General features: G+C 26.1%; 11 protein-coding genes across 11 annotated transcripts; 6 read left to right on the top strand and 5 right to left on the bottom strand.

Annotated features, from left to right (window-relative positions):
* Positions 1-111: 111 nt before the first annotated feature.
* EHI_026490 (uncharacterized protein) lies at positions 112-654 on the bottom strand (the record flags this gene model as incomplete). The annotated part of the gene is made up of 1 exon (XM_001913842.1): positions 112-654. The coding sequence occupies one exon, from the start codon at positions 652-654 to the stop codon at positions 112-114; it is 543 nt and encodes a 180-aa protein (XP_001913877.1).
* Positions 655-1,317: 663 nt separating this feature from the next.
* Positions 1,318-2,097, top strand: EHI_026480 ((2r)-phospho-3-sulfolactate synthase, putative; the record flags this gene model as incomplete). Its single annotated transcript, XM_651530.1, has 1 exon — positions 1,318-2,097. One exon carries the CDS (start codon positions 1,318-1,320, stop codon positions 2,095-2,097), a length of 780 nt encoding a protein of 259 aa, XP_656622.1.
* Positions 2,098-3,058: 961 nt separating this feature from the next.
* Positions 3,059-4,186, top strand: EHI_026470 (uncharacterized protein; the record flags this gene model as incomplete). Its single annotated transcript, XM_650280.2, has 1 exon — positions 3,059-4,186. One exon carries the CDS (start codon positions 3,059-3,061, stop codon positions 4,184-4,186), a length of 1,128 nt encoding a protein of 375 aa, XP_655372.2.
* A 2,069-nt stretch (positions 4,187-6,255) lies between these two features.
* Positions 6,256-6,837, top strand: EHI_026460 (uncharacterized protein; the record flags this gene model as incomplete). Its single annotated transcript, XM_650281.1, has 1 exon — positions 6,256-6,837. One exon carries the CDS (start codon positions 6,256-6,258, stop codon positions 6,835-6,837), a length of 582 nt encoding a protein of 193 aa, XP_655373.1.
* An 87-nt stretch (positions 6,838-6,924) lies between these two features.
* On the bottom strand, positions 6,925-8,310 carry EHI_026450 (uncharacterized protein; the record flags this gene model as incomplete). The annotated part of the gene is made up of 1 exon (XM_650282.1): positions 6,925-8,310. One exon carries the CDS (start codon positions 8,308-8,310, stop codon positions 6,925-6,927), a length of 1,386 nt encoding a protein of 461 aa, XP_655374.1.
* Positions 8,311-9,251: 941 nt separating this feature from the next.
* On the bottom strand, positions 9,252-10,205 carry EHI_026440 (RNA recognition motif domain containing protein; the record flags this gene model as incomplete). Its single annotated transcript, XM_650283.1, has 2 exons — positions 9,252-9,782; positions 10,017-10,205. The coding sequence occupies 2 exons, from the start codon at positions 10,203-10,205 to the stop codon at positions 9,252-9,254; spliced, it is 720 nt and encodes a 239-aa protein (XP_655375.1).
* A 469-nt stretch (positions 10,206-10,674) lies between these two features.
* On the top strand, positions 10,675-11,250 carry EHI_026430 (uncharacterized protein; the record flags this gene model as incomplete). The annotated part of the gene is made up of 3 exons (XM_650284.2): positions 10,675-10,740; positions 10,792-11,065; positions 11,114-11,250. 3 exons carry the CDS (start codon positions 10,675-10,677, stop codon positions 11,248-11,250), a joined length of 477 nt encoding a protein of 158 aa, XP_655376.2.
* Positions 11,251-11,435: 185 nt separating this feature from the next.
* EHI_026420 (Rab family GTPase) lies at positions 11,436-12,083 on the bottom strand (the record flags this gene model as incomplete). The annotated part of the gene is made up of 2 exons (XM_650285.1): positions 11,436-11,744; positions 11,805-12,083. 2 exons carry the CDS (start codon positions 12,081-12,083, stop codon positions 11,436-11,438), a joined length of 588 nt encoding a protein of 195 aa, XP_655377.1.
* Positions 12,084-12,251: 168 nt separating this feature from the next.
* Positions 12,252-12,677, bottom strand: EHI_026410 (40S ribosomal protein S20, putative; the record flags this gene model as incomplete). The annotated part of the gene is made up of 2 exons (XM_650286.2): positions 12,252-12,322; positions 12,375-12,677. 2 exons carry the CDS (start codon positions 12,675-12,677, stop codon positions 12,269-12,271), a joined length of 357 nt encoding a protein of 118 aa, XP_655378.1. The 3' UTR covers positions 12,252-12,268.
* Positions 12,678-12,941: 264 nt separating this feature from the next.
* On the top strand, positions 12,942-14,432 carry EHI_026400 (uncharacterized protein; the record flags this gene model as incomplete). The annotated part of the gene is made up of 1 exon (XM_650287.1): positions 12,942-14,432. One exon carries the CDS (start codon positions 12,942-12,944, stop codon positions 14,430-14,432), a length of 1,491 nt encoding a protein of 496 aa, XP_655379.1.
* Positions 14,433-14,797: 365 nt separating this feature from the next.
* EHI_026390 (cation transporter, putative) lies at positions 14,798-16,213 on the top strand (the record flags this gene model as incomplete). Its single annotated transcript, XM_650288.2, has 1 exon — positions 14,798-16,213. The coding sequence occupies one exon, from the start codon at positions 14,798-14,800 to the stop codon at positions 16,211-16,213; it is 1,416 nt and encodes a 471-aa protein (XP_655380.2).
* Between the last annotated feature and the right edge of the window lie 142 nt (positions 16,214-16,355).

Genomic DNA, 16,355 nt, shown 5'->3' with positions numbered 1-16,355 from the left:
TATTGAATGTCATCAAGAATAAATTCATCAACTAAATTCTTTAATGAAGTTATTTCACTAATTCCAATTGCTTGAGAATTTGGCTAGATATTATTAATCTTTTTATAACATTCATATTCTTAGTGTATTTATTAAACAAACAGGAATAATAGCAAATACTTGTTTCTGAATTTTATGTAATTCAATTCCTAATCTTCTTAATATCAGTCTAACATCACGAGTTGATCTTCCAGTGATAAAATATACATTTTCTAAATCTTCCATACATACACCATCTAATCCATATTTATTTATTGTTTCAATAACTGCTTCTGTCATTTCAAATGTCCAATTAACAATACTTGCAAAATTCCCAAACATAATATGTCCAATATTATGTGTAAAATTCTTTTTATATACCCATTCCCCTTCAATTTTAGGACTTCCTGATGGAAATGACTCAGCACTAAATCCTTTTCCAATGACTTGGTCAATTCTGTCTTTATGTTCAATAGCAATATTCATATCCTCATCACTTTCTATAATAGCAAATATCTTTCCTTTAAATTTTCTGGGTTGTTTTTCAATAGAATTAAAATCAGTAATAACTGCTGCAACACAATTTTCAATAAGTAATATTAAAACCCATATTACTACTGGTATTGTTTTTCTCATTTATCTTTATCTTTATTTTAGTTCTTTTCTTTTTTTGTTTCTTCTTTGTTTCATGAATCAAATTTATTATTATTTTCATAGGTATATTCCTCTCTAACACGTTCTTTTCAACCACAAAAATGGTTGATAGTATTTAATGGTTTATTGAATGTCTTTATTTCTCTAAGGGTTTATTCAATGAAAATTAAGACTTTTCATTAGAGCTTTGATTAATCATATATTTCTTATACAATAATAAATCTAAAACAACACTGTTAAAACAAGTTGTGAGTTATGTTAGGTCATTAGATAATGTCTCTCTGATATTATTATCTTTTCTTCTCATTTTCTTGGTATGTATTATTAATTTAACTTACCCTCATTTGTATTTTTTTATTATTTTTCTCTGTAATTGAGTTAGTACTAAGTCATAAGTAATTATTATTGAAGTTTGTGAATATACTATTGAATTTTTGTTAATATCAGGTGATCTGGCATTTCCTCTAAATGAGATGTATTAGTTTTTTATGGAGAAGACTCAATCCTTTTTATTCTTCTTGTTAACTTCTTTTGATGATGTTCAGGGATTTTGTCTTTTCATTACGAAAGACTAAAATATTTAACAGATAAGGAGAAATACAGTACTATTTAAAAAGGAACTTGAACAAAAATACTTAACAAGAAATGACAGAAATGATGAAAATGATTGACTTTCTTCCACCAAGAACAGTCAAACCAAGAAATAAGGGATATACTATGGTAATGGACAAGGGACTTGGAAATCATGCAACTGAAGATTTGTGTATGACTGCTGCTCCTTATATTGATTTTCTTAAACTTGGATTTGGTACATTAATTTTTACTGGTGGATTAAGAGAAAAACTTGCAATATACAAAAAATATGGTGTTGAGATGTATGTTGGTGGTACATTCCTTGAGGCGTTTATTGCAAGAAACAAAATGGCAGATTTCCACAAAATTATGAAAGAGTTTGGAATTAAAATGGTTGAAGTAAGTGATGGGTCTTATGAAATGGGTCAAAAAAGAAAGCTTGAAATCATTAAAGAATGTACTGAACATGGATATTTTGTTATTTCAGAGGTTGGTAATAAGTGTAAAAACAGAGAGTATACTCGAGAAGAATGGATTACTTCAATGAAAGCTGAACTTGCTGCTGGATCTAAAGTTGTCATTGTTGAGGCGAGAGAAAGTGGAACAACGGGAATTTATAATAAAGACGGAAGTGTCAACAAAGAAATGGTTGATTATTTAATTTCTGAAGTTGACCCAAGTAAAATTATGTGGGAAGCTCCATTAAAATCCCAACAAGCTTGGTTAATTTCAACATTTGGCATTAATGTTAATTTGGGAAATATTGCTCCTGCTGATATTGTTGCTTTAGAAGCATTAAGAAATGGCCTTCGTGGAGATACTTTTATTCAAGTCCTTGAAGGAAGGTATTAGTCTGATTCAACTCTAATTCTTTCCATTTATTTAGACTTTGAAAATTGGTTTTGTGTTTAAGAAATACTTTGAATTATTAATGAGTCTTATTCTTTTTGATTATTCGTACGTATATAATTTGTATCATTAATGAAATTCTTTATTTTGTAGTATCTCAACTCTTTAAAAGAAAGAGTTATTTTCTTTTTTTGTTTCTCATTACAAAGAATTAACTGTGAAGAAAGAATAAACAATCTTTGAGTTTTTCTTTTAACCACCATTTAATTAGTATAAATTAGATGAGAAGAATTAGTAGATGTAGAAATGAAATATAGTTATTGAGTAAATTTGTTAATAATGATAAGTTGATTTAAGAGGAATGACAAAGTATTTTAAGTGATATTAAACATGGAATATTACGAAATAACATTTAACTGAATTAATAAATAAGAAGGATAATATTGATTTGTAATTAATTAGAGTTGAATAAATGTCAAGACATTCATAACAAAGTGATTGATATGAGAAGTAATATCAAATTAACCAGAACCAGCAATAAAACCTCCATTTATTATAACCAACATATAATAAATGAATAGAAATGATTATCAATAATAATAACATAAACAATTCAACATAAACAATATCTCTGACATTAACAATAAAATTATAGACAATGTTTTATTAATAAAATAATGGTTGTTGAATTACCACTTTTAGAAAATTTGAGTAAATAAAAGGATTGAGGTGATGATAAGAAGACAATCATAAAAAATTTATAATAATTTACTTTATGTTGTTATGATGTGTGTGAATGAGAGAAATAATAGGAAGAATAGTAATGAGCTTAAAAAAGATAAAAAAGGTAGGAAAAATTCAATATGGATTAAAGAAAAAAAGAAAAAAAGTGAGAGATTAAAACAAGATTGAAAAAATGAAAAGGAGAAAAGAACTTCAAATAAGATAAAAACAAACCAACAGCATGAGTAGTATTAGCAGATCATTTTTTACAATTAAGAGTGTTCTTGGAGTTAATAAAAAGACTATTGACAATGAATATGAAACTATGAAAAAGAAATTAAGTGATATGTCAAATGAGTTTCAGAAAGTAATCACATATGTTGAAGAACTTCCTAAAACAGTCAGCAATATTTCAGGAAATCATCTAAACATATTGAACTCACTCCATTTATGCGTTCAAATATCAGAAGGAGAAGAAGCAAAGATGGAACAAATTAGTGACACAATTTCTATTTTCCAGAAGATGGAAAGAGATGCAGCAAGATATCAAGGTTTAATGAATGAACTAGCAACTCCATTACGAGCATATGGACAACAATTTAAAGAACTCTTAGGACGATGCAAAGTTGCAGAAAAAAGAAAAGAAGATATGGAATTTTATAATGAAAGATTAATGGAAATTACAAAAAAACCAGTAAATCGACAAAAAGGACTTGCAGATGCACAAACTGATTTTACATATGCTAAAGAAAAATATGAATGGCTTAAACAAGAACTTATTGAAGATACAAATAAATTATGTAAAGATTTTCAAGGTGTTGTACTTCCTGTTGTTAGAGCATTAATGGTTAATTTCACAGAAGTTATGAATGGAATGAATGGGATTTGGGAAGAAGTTCCTAAGAAGGTTGAAAATCTTCCTAGTAATGGAATTAACTTAGAATATGTTATTAAAGCACCAGGTGATTCAATGGAAAAAGAAACAAATGTTCAACAACGTAGAATACAATTATACAATAGTCCAATGATTAATCAAACAATCATGTCACAACCATACATTCAACAACAACCAACATTTAATCAACCCCCACAAAATCCTATGCCAAACCCATACATTCCACCACAACAAACATACCAAGTACCATATGGAAATTCTACACAACAACCAACACCAATAAGTCAACAACCTAACACAAATAATAATAATATGTGTAGAGCTAATTATGATTATTCAGCACAAGAAACAAATGAATTAACTATTAAAGCAGGAGATGTTATTAAAATATTATCTAAAGAAGGAGATTGGTGGATTGGTGAATTAAATGGACAAACTGGTCAATTTCCATCAAATTATGTTACATTACTTTAAATTGAAGTCTTTTTTTCTCATTGTTTAAGTATTATTTTTATGTAATGATTCATTTATAACCAATTAATCAAAACTAATAGAAATTTGCTGAATAGAAATGAATTGTTTTCATTTCCACTATATTATAAATAATTCCATAATCTTAAATTGTTTCTTTTTTAATTTTCTTTGTTTCTTCATTCTATCTATATTTCTTATTGTTTTAACTCTTTTATTCTTCATTTATTTACTCTTTTTTTTAATTAATACTCTAAACATTGTATTTAAGTTATATCCCTTTTGAAGATTTTGGATGATTAAAATCAATTTAATCTTATTCTTCTATTCATTCTTATATGTTACTATTAACTTTTTACTCTGTATGTTTGTTCATTGCATTACATTATTATTCCATTGTTATTCATTCTGTATTATTTATGTCATCTTTTCTTTTTCAATAATTGGTTAATTTCTCCCACTCTTTTGTCTCTACTGTCTGTGTTTTGTATATTCTTTTACTCTTATACTTTTTCATTCTCATTGTTCCATTGATCTTTTCTTGTGCATCCTTTTGTTGTTTGTCACCTGTGTGAATGTCTTGACAATAAGTTTCTTAATGAAGAATTATCCATTCACTTACTTTGGTATAAAATAAAATAATATCAAGAATAAAAAGAACTTCTAATTGAAGAAAATATAGCTAGAATTAATAAAATTTACAGAATTACCATAAACAAAGACATCCATTAAACATAATGTCATAAAAAGAGCATGGAATGTTATAATTACAACTTATGATATGTGAACGAATATTAAATTCTTACTTATTTTCATTTTTATGATTATATTTAATAAGTATTGAACAAACATTAGACTACCATGCTTAATAATTGACAGTAATTTTTTTTGGTTCATTGAAGTAAAGAGATTTACTTCATGTTATTTCTCTTTTATTTTTATTTCTTCTTATTTAATAAAACAACAATACATTGGGTGTGAAGATTTCAAATGAAATAAATTATTTCTTCATTGATTTATGTAAATTTTATATTCACAGTTTCATTCATTGTTTTGTTTTTCTTTTTTATTTCATCTTCAATTATTCTAGTTTGAATCATTTCAATTACTATGACTCGTTTTTGTTTGAAACATCGTGGAAATTGTCTCATACAAACTACATTTGATATTCATTTATATTCAAATGAATATTGATAACAACATGATTTTATTTTATCATTTTCTTTACTACCAAGAATATCATTTATATCATTTCCAAATATATTTAAATAATCACTCAATTGATTATATAAATAAAAATGCATATTGTGATTGTATAATATCATATTTCTTCATTCTTTTCATTCTTCATTTTGATACTAATGAAAATAAAAATGATTTTGAATCATATATACATTCATAATCTTTATCAATTTTATCAATATTAGAATTAACATATCCTCCAAATTTATTTTCTTCTTCATCTTCAATAATAATTATTATATGTTCTTTATTCATTATTCTTTGATCAAATACTGATGTATCAACTTTCAAATTATCATTATATGAATCAAATAATATATTGGATATTCTTTTTTCTGTCCATTCTTCTATTTGGTAAATTTCTTCCATTATTTCCTTCATTCTTCTTTACATTCTCCCTTCTTGTTTCTTCCTCTTTTAATACTTTCTAAATAATATTGATACCTCTTATTAATATCACCATAAATTGATTGTTGAATGAATGCAAGTATTTTTACTACTTCTTTAATCAATTGGTTATTCTTGTCTATTAACTCTTTCATTTTAATTTAATTTGATGTTTATAAATTCAAAGTATGACTGTTTAAATAGTTAAATACACGGTATTAACACATTGAGTCATGCGTTATTTTATCGTCATTCTATTAATTTTATTAGTTACAAATCACAAACGAACAACTTGATTCATATTGATTAACAAAAAATAAGAAAAAATTGAATTTTACGACTTGAAAAAACAAAAATAGATGAACAACAAAATAAACATCATTTAAACCCAAAGTGACTTTATTCTATAAATATAAAAAACAAACTCATTAAGTATTTGAAAGATGCAAAATAAAGAAATAGAGAGATTATATTTATTAATTGAATATATTCAATATCCAATAAAAGTAGTGTGTTCAAAAGAATATGTAGAAAGAAAGAAAAAAGAACACATTGAATTTCTTCAAAATTATACGTTAAAAGTAAATGAACCATGGTTCAAAGAAATTACAGAACTTCCATGGTATAATAACCACAAATTACTCAACCAAGTAACTTCATTAATTAAGCAAGGCAAATTATCTCCTATTTGTGAAATGGTTGAAAGTGATGATGATAATGAAATATGTTTTTCATGTTTATGTCAACCAAAAAATAATGTAATAGGATTAAATTGGATTCATTGTTCACAAGCAACGTCAAACCATTTAATATGTACTCCATGTTTATTAAATACATTAAGTTCAAATGGATTTAAAATAAGTCTCAATAATTTGACTTGTGAATGTCAGATTTGTAAAAAAGTATCCCCATTAATATGTCATGAACCTTCTGATGAGACAATTTTAAAAGATGTTCCACAAGAAGAACTTCAAACAAAAATTGTTTATGGAAGAAGAGGAAAAGAATTAAACAGTAATTTATAAGTAACAAAATTTTTTTAATATTATGTTATTCATAATAAAAAATAAATAAAATAAAAGTAAATAATTATTTTGTTATAATAATTAAAATCAATCCAAAGGCATTTCAAGCCATTGTTTTATATCTTCTTTAATATCATGTTTCTCTATTTTATTCACAATACACTCTTTTACAGAATGAAGTGAACTAAACACTCCATAATCTAAACAAAATACTAATAAATGAAAATCTGAAATTTGTTGATAAATTGGAAGTGTTTTAACACTTTCAAAATATTTTTTAAATTGAAGTAATGTAACATCTTCTTGTGGTCTATTTTCAATTGGATATTTAGATGATAAAAACATAGTCTTTGCTTTAAATGCACGAATTGGAACATTACAAACAAAAACTATTGGATCAACAGTCATAATTTCTTTTTGTGATAAATAAACTGATTCTTTTAAATTAATTTCATTATTTTTTGGTTGACTAGGTTGTACTATTGCTTTTTTAACTAATTCCATTAATTGTTCTGATGCTTGATAACATTCTACTTTAGATTCACTTCCTGTTTCATTTGGTGTTACAACAACTGTTACACACCTCTTATCCCAATCTAATTGTCGTTGTGCTGCTGAAATAATTTCTCGACTTGTTAAAATTTCTTCTCTTCTTGCATGTGAAAAAATAATACCAACACGTTCTAATCCAAGTTCAACTGCCATTTGTTGTACTTGTAAAAGTGTTTGTTCTTGTTTCATTTCAAAATCTCCTTCTTCATTTATAACTTGAGGTGGTTCATAAATGGCTTCAACTTGTACTCTGTCTTGTTTAAATGTTCCATATAATATGCCAATTCTATTAACATAAAAACTTCTTTGAAATACGTACCTTTGAAAATTGTCTGTTTCCATAAAATTCATACGACATAATTTACATACAGCTTCTTGTTTTTGAATTCTGACTTTTTCATAATCCCATTTTGCAAGACATAATGTACAACATCCATGTGGACCATGATTTGGACATGTAGCTGGAAAATAAATTCGAGGTTGTTGTGGTTGATTAGGTTTAACTTCTTCTGGGGCTATACAATTAGGACATTTCATTGTTGGTGGATGATTACATTGTCTTTTAACATTAGCCGCTCCTTTTGGACATAAACAGTTACTACACTTTTGTCCTGGAGGATGATTACAAAGCCATTTAACTGGCTTTCCTTTTGCAGTTTGTGTCGCTGGTTTAATTGGTCCACCATCACCAAGTCTATAGACTCCAGAGCTGAAGTGAGTTGATGCATTTTTCTTAACCCCACCTCCAACGGTATAAACCTTTTCCCCTTGTTGTGAAGATGACGATGATAATTTTGTAGAATTACTTGGGTTTTGTGCTGTTTTATTCAAATCTTTCTTTTTTAACTCAGCTGCCTTTTGTGCATCTCTTGCCATACATTTTAAACATCTTACATTCGGTCCATGATCACATCTATCCATTTTCTTAATAATAATTTCTATTTTTTAAGTTCTACTTAGTCATTTTATATGAGGTTTTAATATAAAAACTTATTTTTTATTTTTCTTATCTTATAAAAATAATAAAACATTATGAAAATGAATAATTGTCTTTCTTATTAATTTGTTTTTTAAGAAGATTAACTTCAACTCATTAATAACAAGAAATACAATACAATGTTTAGCTATTTATTTATTAATACATACAAACAAAAATTTACAAAAATGAATAAAGAGTGAGGTATTATATTATTCTGAAATAGTTTTAATAAAACATCAACTTTCCTCTAATACGACTCAAAAAAGAGCATAAGTATTGACCTTTATAAAACATAGTATATCTAGTGATGAACTTATCTAAAAAAATGATTCAAAAGTGAATTGCGTTTAGCTGTTATAATAATAGCAGATGGAGATATGATATGATTGTATCTTATATATTTCTTTTTTGTAATATTAACCTAACTTAATAATGAAGAGAAAAAATATTTAACAACTCAAAAGATGTTTTGTACTTTTTATGAAAAAATAAATAAAATAATAACAAAATACATTTAAAATAAATGTTATAGGAATATCAAATTTATAATGAAGCTAAAAAGATCTATTACTTTAAAAAGTATGAATCATCTTTATATAGTAGTAATCTATAACATACTTAGATATATTTAACCAATAAGTTTAATAAACACAATATTTTGATTTATTAATTACAGTATAATTTCTTTGAAATGAATTATTTGAATAATTTAATATAAGTTTTAATGGAGATAAGTATTGAATTGCCTTAAAATACTTTTTAGAAGAAATAAAAAAAAATAATAATATTATCTAATAATAATTTTAATATTTTCTTTATTATTATTTGTAAAATAGTTTTAAAATAATTAAAAAATTATTAAAATTAAATCAATGTTATTCCATTAAGACTTCATATAAGCCTCTAATTTGGAATTCATATTCTCCAATCTCTTTTCATAAGACATTCTTGGTTGTCTTCTTTCATTTGTATTTCTTTTTATTCTATTGTCATTTCTTCTATTGTTGTGGTTCATATGTCTTCTACCAATATGATTTAATCCTCTTCTACCATCAAATCTTCCTCTATTTCCATAAAGACTTTGTTCGTACATACGTTCTCTTCTAATAATTTCTCTAGTAACATTATCAATCAAACTATTTCTAAATCCTCTTCTCATTCCTCCAAATTGTCTTTGTCTATTTCTTCCATCATGGAAACGTCTTCTTCTATCATTATGATATCCTTGTTGGCTTTTTGTTGAAATAATTTCAAAATTCATTAATTTACCATCAAATTCTACATTTTTATATGCATTAATAATTTTATTAGCATCTTCTTCTGTTTTAAAAAGAACTGTAGCAACATTATTTCCATCTTGTTGTGATTTTAAAAAGACTTTTAATGGTTCTACTTTATTCATAGAGCATAATTTCTATTATATCAATTATCTATTTTTATTTCTTTCTTTATTACTACATTAATATAATTAAAACTATTCAATTTGTCGTTATCCGTTCAATAAAGTAATCAATTTCTTAAACTATAATTACTTGTTCACGGTACTTTTTATTTATTATCTTCTTTAAAAAGAATATCACCATATCTTATCAAATTGAACAATAACTATATACTTTTCATTTTCATTTCAAAAGAAAAGACTACAAACATTTATATCTTCTTCAGTAACCTTTGGTCCAAGATTTGTTACTCGGACTTTAACATATTGTGGTGCTGAAACTTCCTTATCATTTTTAGTTCTTCTTGGTGGCATTGAGTCTCCATTAGTTCTTTGGTCATTATTTCTATACCTTCTTGAATTTGAGAATGATCTATTACCATATCTTCTTCTTTCCATTGTGTAAGGTTTAATGATGAAATAATAGTTTTTAAATCTCTTAAATATAACCCTAACTGGTTCATATCTTATTTATTTTTTCAAGTTCCTTCCTGACTTTTATCTTTTTGATATTAGGTTTTATTTGTGCTTTTTATTACAAAAATTTTTTGTTTTGATAAAAAAAAAAAAAGAAAAATTCTTTTGACCATTCCTTGTGAGTTGTGATAAGATTTTATCTCATTTGAGTATTTAAACTAGTTTTATCAAGAAGAATTAGAATGTCAAGTGAGTCAGTACCGACTGAATACGTTCGTTGTTTGTTTTCTTTTTTATTCTTCTTTTGTCATAAGGAATTCAATCCCTCTCAATACTGGAATTAATTCAGCTCTTAGATTCTTCTGACACTAAAAAGTCCGCAAAAGAAATTGCATTAGTTCTAAAAAATAATTATAATAGGCCATTACAAGAGGTTGCTCGTATTGTAGGTATGTCAGCTACATCAGTTAAAAAACTATGTAGAGATTTAGGCATTAAGCGTTGGCCACACAGGAAGGTTTGAATATAAAACTACTAACCATAATCAAATTGAATACTAATTACCTAGTTACAAAGAATAGAGGGAGAAATAAAAAAAATAGACGAATCAATGAAAGATCCTTCTAAAACTTCTTTTGAAAGAAATCAATACCATGAGCGATACCTTGAATTAATACAATTGAAACAACAAGTCTATGATGATCCAAATATCCCTTTAAGTAACCCTCCAAAAAAAAAGTATTATTGTAAATCAACACCAAATCCAAAACCATTTCATCAAATCAAATTTCAACTGAATGGAAAAACAATTCCTATCTCATGCTCAGCACCTCTCAGCTCAAGTTTGTTTATATTAAATATAGTCCAATAATATTATTCATAAATAATAGTAGTTTTTGGTCCTGATTATTTAGGTGTGATTATTTCACAACAACCTAACATAACACCACCTGATTGTCCAATACCTGAAGCTGAGTCTTATGAAATTAGTTGTCTTCCTTCTGAAGATCCTTTACAACAAAGTTAAATGTATCTTAACTAATATAGATTGATTTTTGTGATTGAATAATTATAATAGTTAATATTATTAATTAAAAACTATATTAAATATTTAGGTTTAGTTATCATGAAAATTTTATTTCATAGAAAATTGTTATAACTGATAGAAAGAAAAAAAAATTGAATAAGCAAAAATTCATTTATTTAAGATATTCAGCAACAACCTTTTTTGTTCTCATTTTTATTATTTGAAATAACAACTTCATCTGGATCAATCAAACCCTTTTCATTTCTTGGTAACTTTCTTGCAATTTGATCAAATAGTTCATTAACATTAATATTTGCCTTTGCTGATGTTTCAATGTAATCTATAGATAAACTACGTGCATAACCTTCTGCTTCTTCTTTTGTAATAACACGAGAATTATCCAAATCACATTTATTACCTACTAAGAAGATAATAGCTTCATTTCCTGATCCTCTTAATTCATCTATCCATTTTTTTGCTTGAATAAAAGAAGACTAAATTTCTATTAGTCGATCTCTCTTTTGCTATTTAAATACCAAAAAGAGAAAACAAACGTCTGAAGTAATGTCATAAACAACTAATGCAGCATTACTTCCACGATAATACATTGGAGTTAGTGAATGATATCTTTCTTGTCCAGCAGTATCCCAAATTTCAAATTTTATAGTCTCTCCATCAACAATAAGAGTTTTTGTTAAAAATGCTGCACCAATAGTATTTTCTTGAAATTCTTTATATTCATCTTTACAAACTCTTAGGACAATACTAGATTTACCAACACTACTATCTCCTAATAAAACTATTTTAAATTGATATGTGTTTCCTTCGCTCATTCAATAGAATAATTAAATAAAAAATATCAGTTCATTTTTTTCTTTTCAGCAGTATTTTTAAGGAATTTTCCACTAACTTTTACACCATTAATTTACTAAATCTATTTTTTTTATTATAAAATATTATAATTTTATTATTTTAAAAAAGAAAGAAAACCAAAGAACAACTAATCAGAACCGATTACTTAATCGAACATGGCAACTTCAAGTTCTACTCCTGGTTCAACTTTGAGAGAAGTCTAAATTATTAATACAATTTAATAATAAAATAATTAAAAATAATTAACAAACAATTTCTTTAACAGTTTCTGGAGTAGTTTTCATAGACAAAACTCTCTTATAAATTCTCATTTGATAATGATCCCAGGTTTTTGAACCTTCACCACATGGAGTCTTTCTAGTGGTGATTCTAAGAGTTTTAGTTGGGATTCTGACTGGACCTTTAACTTGAACACCTTTCTTCTTTCCATTTTCTTTAACTTCAGCACAAAGACTTTCAACAGCTTTAACCTTAGTAGAAGTAATGGTAATTGTAATGTTCTTGTAGACTTTTGGAGTGACTGGTGCTTTAATGTCTTTCTTGATATTAGCCATTGATTCCGATCAGTTTGCTACTTTTTAGTTTTAGTAGGGTTCTTACCTAATTTTTTTTCTTCTTTTAATTTTTTTTAATTCTTTTATTATTTCTTTTTAATTCTTTCTTAATTCTTTTTAATGTTGTGTTTTTTATACATTTTTAATAACATTTTCTTCTTTTATTTTTTTTTTTTTGTGTGATTCTTTCTTGACTCTTTAAAAAATGAGAATCGAAAACGAAAAGATATAAAACTATCTTGAAATGAATAAATCAATCTTGTTATGAAGAAAGGACAAAATAAATGCGTTATGGAAGTTCAAATTAATTATCTAAAGAATGTTCCTAGTGATGATGGAGATTTTTTATTGAAATGGTCATTTTCAAATATGAAAGGTGTGATTGAGAATTTAAAATGTTCAAATAGAACAATCACTGGAACTGAGAATGATATAATAGAAGTTCTCTGTAATGAAGTGAAACTCTATGGAACAAAAATTACAAAACAAAATTTAAAATTTATGTTAATACAAAACATAACTAGTCAAAAAAAAAAGAAAGAAATAAATTTTGGAACTGGATTTATTGATTTATCTCCATTTACAACTATTAGAATTAAACGTGAAATAAGTATTAAAATCAAAGCTGAGAAAAGTGATTTTTCATTTGAATGTCATTTAACAATATGGAATAAAGACACACTTACTGACATAACGTATGCTAATAATTCAGATGAAAAGAAAGTTAAGATGGTAGGATTTAAACAAATTGAATCAGAAGAGGAAGAAGAAAATATAATACCAAAAAAGATTGATAATAGTCTTGAAATTCCTAGAACCCTTGAAGATATGGTAAATGATATTGATGAAGAAACAGATGAACAGCTGATGGTTGTTACATATCCACCATCAACTGGACCAATTGATCTTCAAGAAATTTTTGATTCTTTAAAAAATATGAAAGGTGACTTTGATAGCATTGATAATTTTATTGAATTATTAAAGAAATGGTGGAGTGATAATGATGCTCATATTGAACTCAATATAATTCCAATAAGTATGGAAGATTGGATTGACTGTGTTTGGTTAATCAAAACTCTGGAAACATTCAAAGTAATTAAATTTGGATTTGAAGAAGAAAATAATATAGAAAGTCAATGTAAATTACAAATTGAAAAGGCACTGAAAGATACAAAAAAACGACTAACAAAATTAGTTCAAGAACGTGTTGAAGGAATGTTAAAAAATTTAATTTTATCTACAGCATTTGACTCTACAAAATCTAATTTTGAAGAAGGAATTGCTACAGCTTATGTCCGTTTTATATCATCTGTGTATGAGTCAGTCTGTAAAATTAGTTCAACATATGCTAATTCTTTTATTAGACAATTGTTCCATTTCTCTATTTATTCTATTTTTGAAGGGATTGTAGATTCACATAATGTTGATGGTTCAAAAGGATTTCAATTAAATTATTTTGGGGTTTGTATTCAGAATGAAATGGACCAAGTTACTGTATTAAGAAAATATAGAGAAGAATTTATCCCTATTATTGAGGTATCTCGTTTACTAACAATGCCATTAGATGTTGATCTTATGAAATTAAAAGAAGAAGTATTTCCAACTGTCAAATACAATTTATTATTAAAAATATTACAAGAATTTAAGCCAGGAAATTCTAATCCAAATCCAATTCCCAAATCTGTTTTTAAATTTCTGTCTAAACATTTAGAGCAAGAACCTATTCCTTCAAAGTATGATTTAATTGAAAATTAATATTTTTCTTTCATTAAATTAATAATTAATAAAAAAAATAGTAAATTATAATTTTAATTATTGTTTTGAAAGAATATCTTTAAGGTAGAGGATCTTAAAAAAAAATTAAAAGAAAAAAACAAAAAATACTAAAGTGAAGTAAAATAGTAATGATTCCTAGTCCCATTCCTTTATTTCAATTCATGATATGTTTGTGTTGTTTAAATAATGAAATATTTATTTCTCCAACAATACTTTTTATTTCAATTTCCCTTCAAACATTTTTGTCCCAATTTAATATTAATAATTACAAATTATTATTTACAAATCATAACAGAATTATTTATCTCCAATTAATACATTTCTTCTTATCGACCCTTTCATTAATGGTTCATCCTTCAACATCACTTGCTACATTATTACCTATATCATCTCCAACAGTATTAATTCTTCATATTATTCTTCATATCTTTTCTTTGAGTTGGTGGAGTATTATTCCATTAATATGTATTCCATTCCAATATGTGTTAAGAAAAAAGCAAACAATTCCATTAAGTCAATCATTGGCATTATTACCATTATGTGTAATTGTTTACTTTTTACCAGTTAAAGTAGTTAATGGATATATCCCTCAAATTTTATCAATTATAATATCATTCCTTGTTCATATTCCCTTATCTCATGACCCACAATATCGTCATGTCTCTATTGTTATAACATGTATAATATCCAACTTCCTTCGAGGAACTTCTTTGTTACCAATATTAGTAATTATTCCTTTATGGTATATTTCATTACCTACAAATAATGATATGCAATTGTTTTCAATTGGTGGTTCTTCAGGAATGATGAGAATTAATATCCCATTAAAGGTATTATTTACTCGAGGATTACAACAAACAATTGGTCATCCAAAGAGTAGAAAATTATTTTATTATTTCTTAATAAATTTAGCCTTTATGTTTGTTGAAGTTGCTTATGGGTGGTGGAGTGGATCATTAGGATTAATATCTGATGGATTTCATATGTTATTTGATTGTGTGGCATTGGCAATGGGATTAGTAGCTACGGTTATAGCACGATGGGCTCCAGACAGATTATTCACTTATGGATATGGTAGATCAGAGACATTATCTGGATTTGTTAATGCATTGTTCTTGGTATATATTGCATTTTTTGTCTTATTAGAAAGTATTCATCGTTTAATTCATCCATCAGATATTAAAGTTGATGCATTATTGATGGTAAGTTTCCTTGGATTATTAGTTAATATCATTGGTGTCTTCGCTTTTCGTGACACTGATGAAGATATAGAAATTTCAAATTGTAATTGTCCAATACATTTAAATCAACCAAAGAAAAAGAAAGCAAAAGATAATAATATGGAAGGTATATTTTTACATGTTCTTTCTGATACATTAGGTTCAGTTGGAGTTATTATTTCATCTTATTTAGTAGAGTATTTTGGATGGGTTATTTCAGATCCTATTTGTTCATTATGTCTTTCAGCAATGATTTTTTGTAGTGTACTTCCACTATTAAAAAATTCTGCTTCAATGTTATTACAATCAGTTCCTAAAGGGTATGATGATGATTTAATTAAATCTAAACTCAATCAAATTGCTGGTGTTAAAGATGTTATTAAGTTAAATTTATGGGAATTTTCTGAAAGTTGTTTAGTTGCTACAACAGTCATTTCTATTTTCCCAGAAGTTGATTCCACTACTATACGTAGTGCTGTTATTACTGCCTTAAAACATGAAGATTTTAATGATATTACTGTAGAACTTGTTGTTCAATAAAATCATTGAAATTCATATCTTTTGCTTTAATAAAATTCTTTTTTTTTGATTTAATTCAATAAATTAATTAATTTCATTATGAAAATTTATTCATAACATTGTTATAACGAGTCAAATCGAAGTTTTAATTTTTTGGCATGGT

This window comes from Entamoeba histolytica, genomic scaffold (genome assembly GCF_000208925.1).
Source record: "Entamoeba histolytica HM-1:IMSS scf_1104750516671 genomic scaffold, whole genome shotgun sequence".
Taxonomy (NCBI): Eukaryota; Evosea; order Mastigamoebida; family Endamoebidae; genus Entamoeba; species Entamoeba histolytica.
The sequence above is the reverse complement of the archived record's forward strand: the minus strand, read 5'-3'. Positions and strand labels throughout refer to the sequence as shown.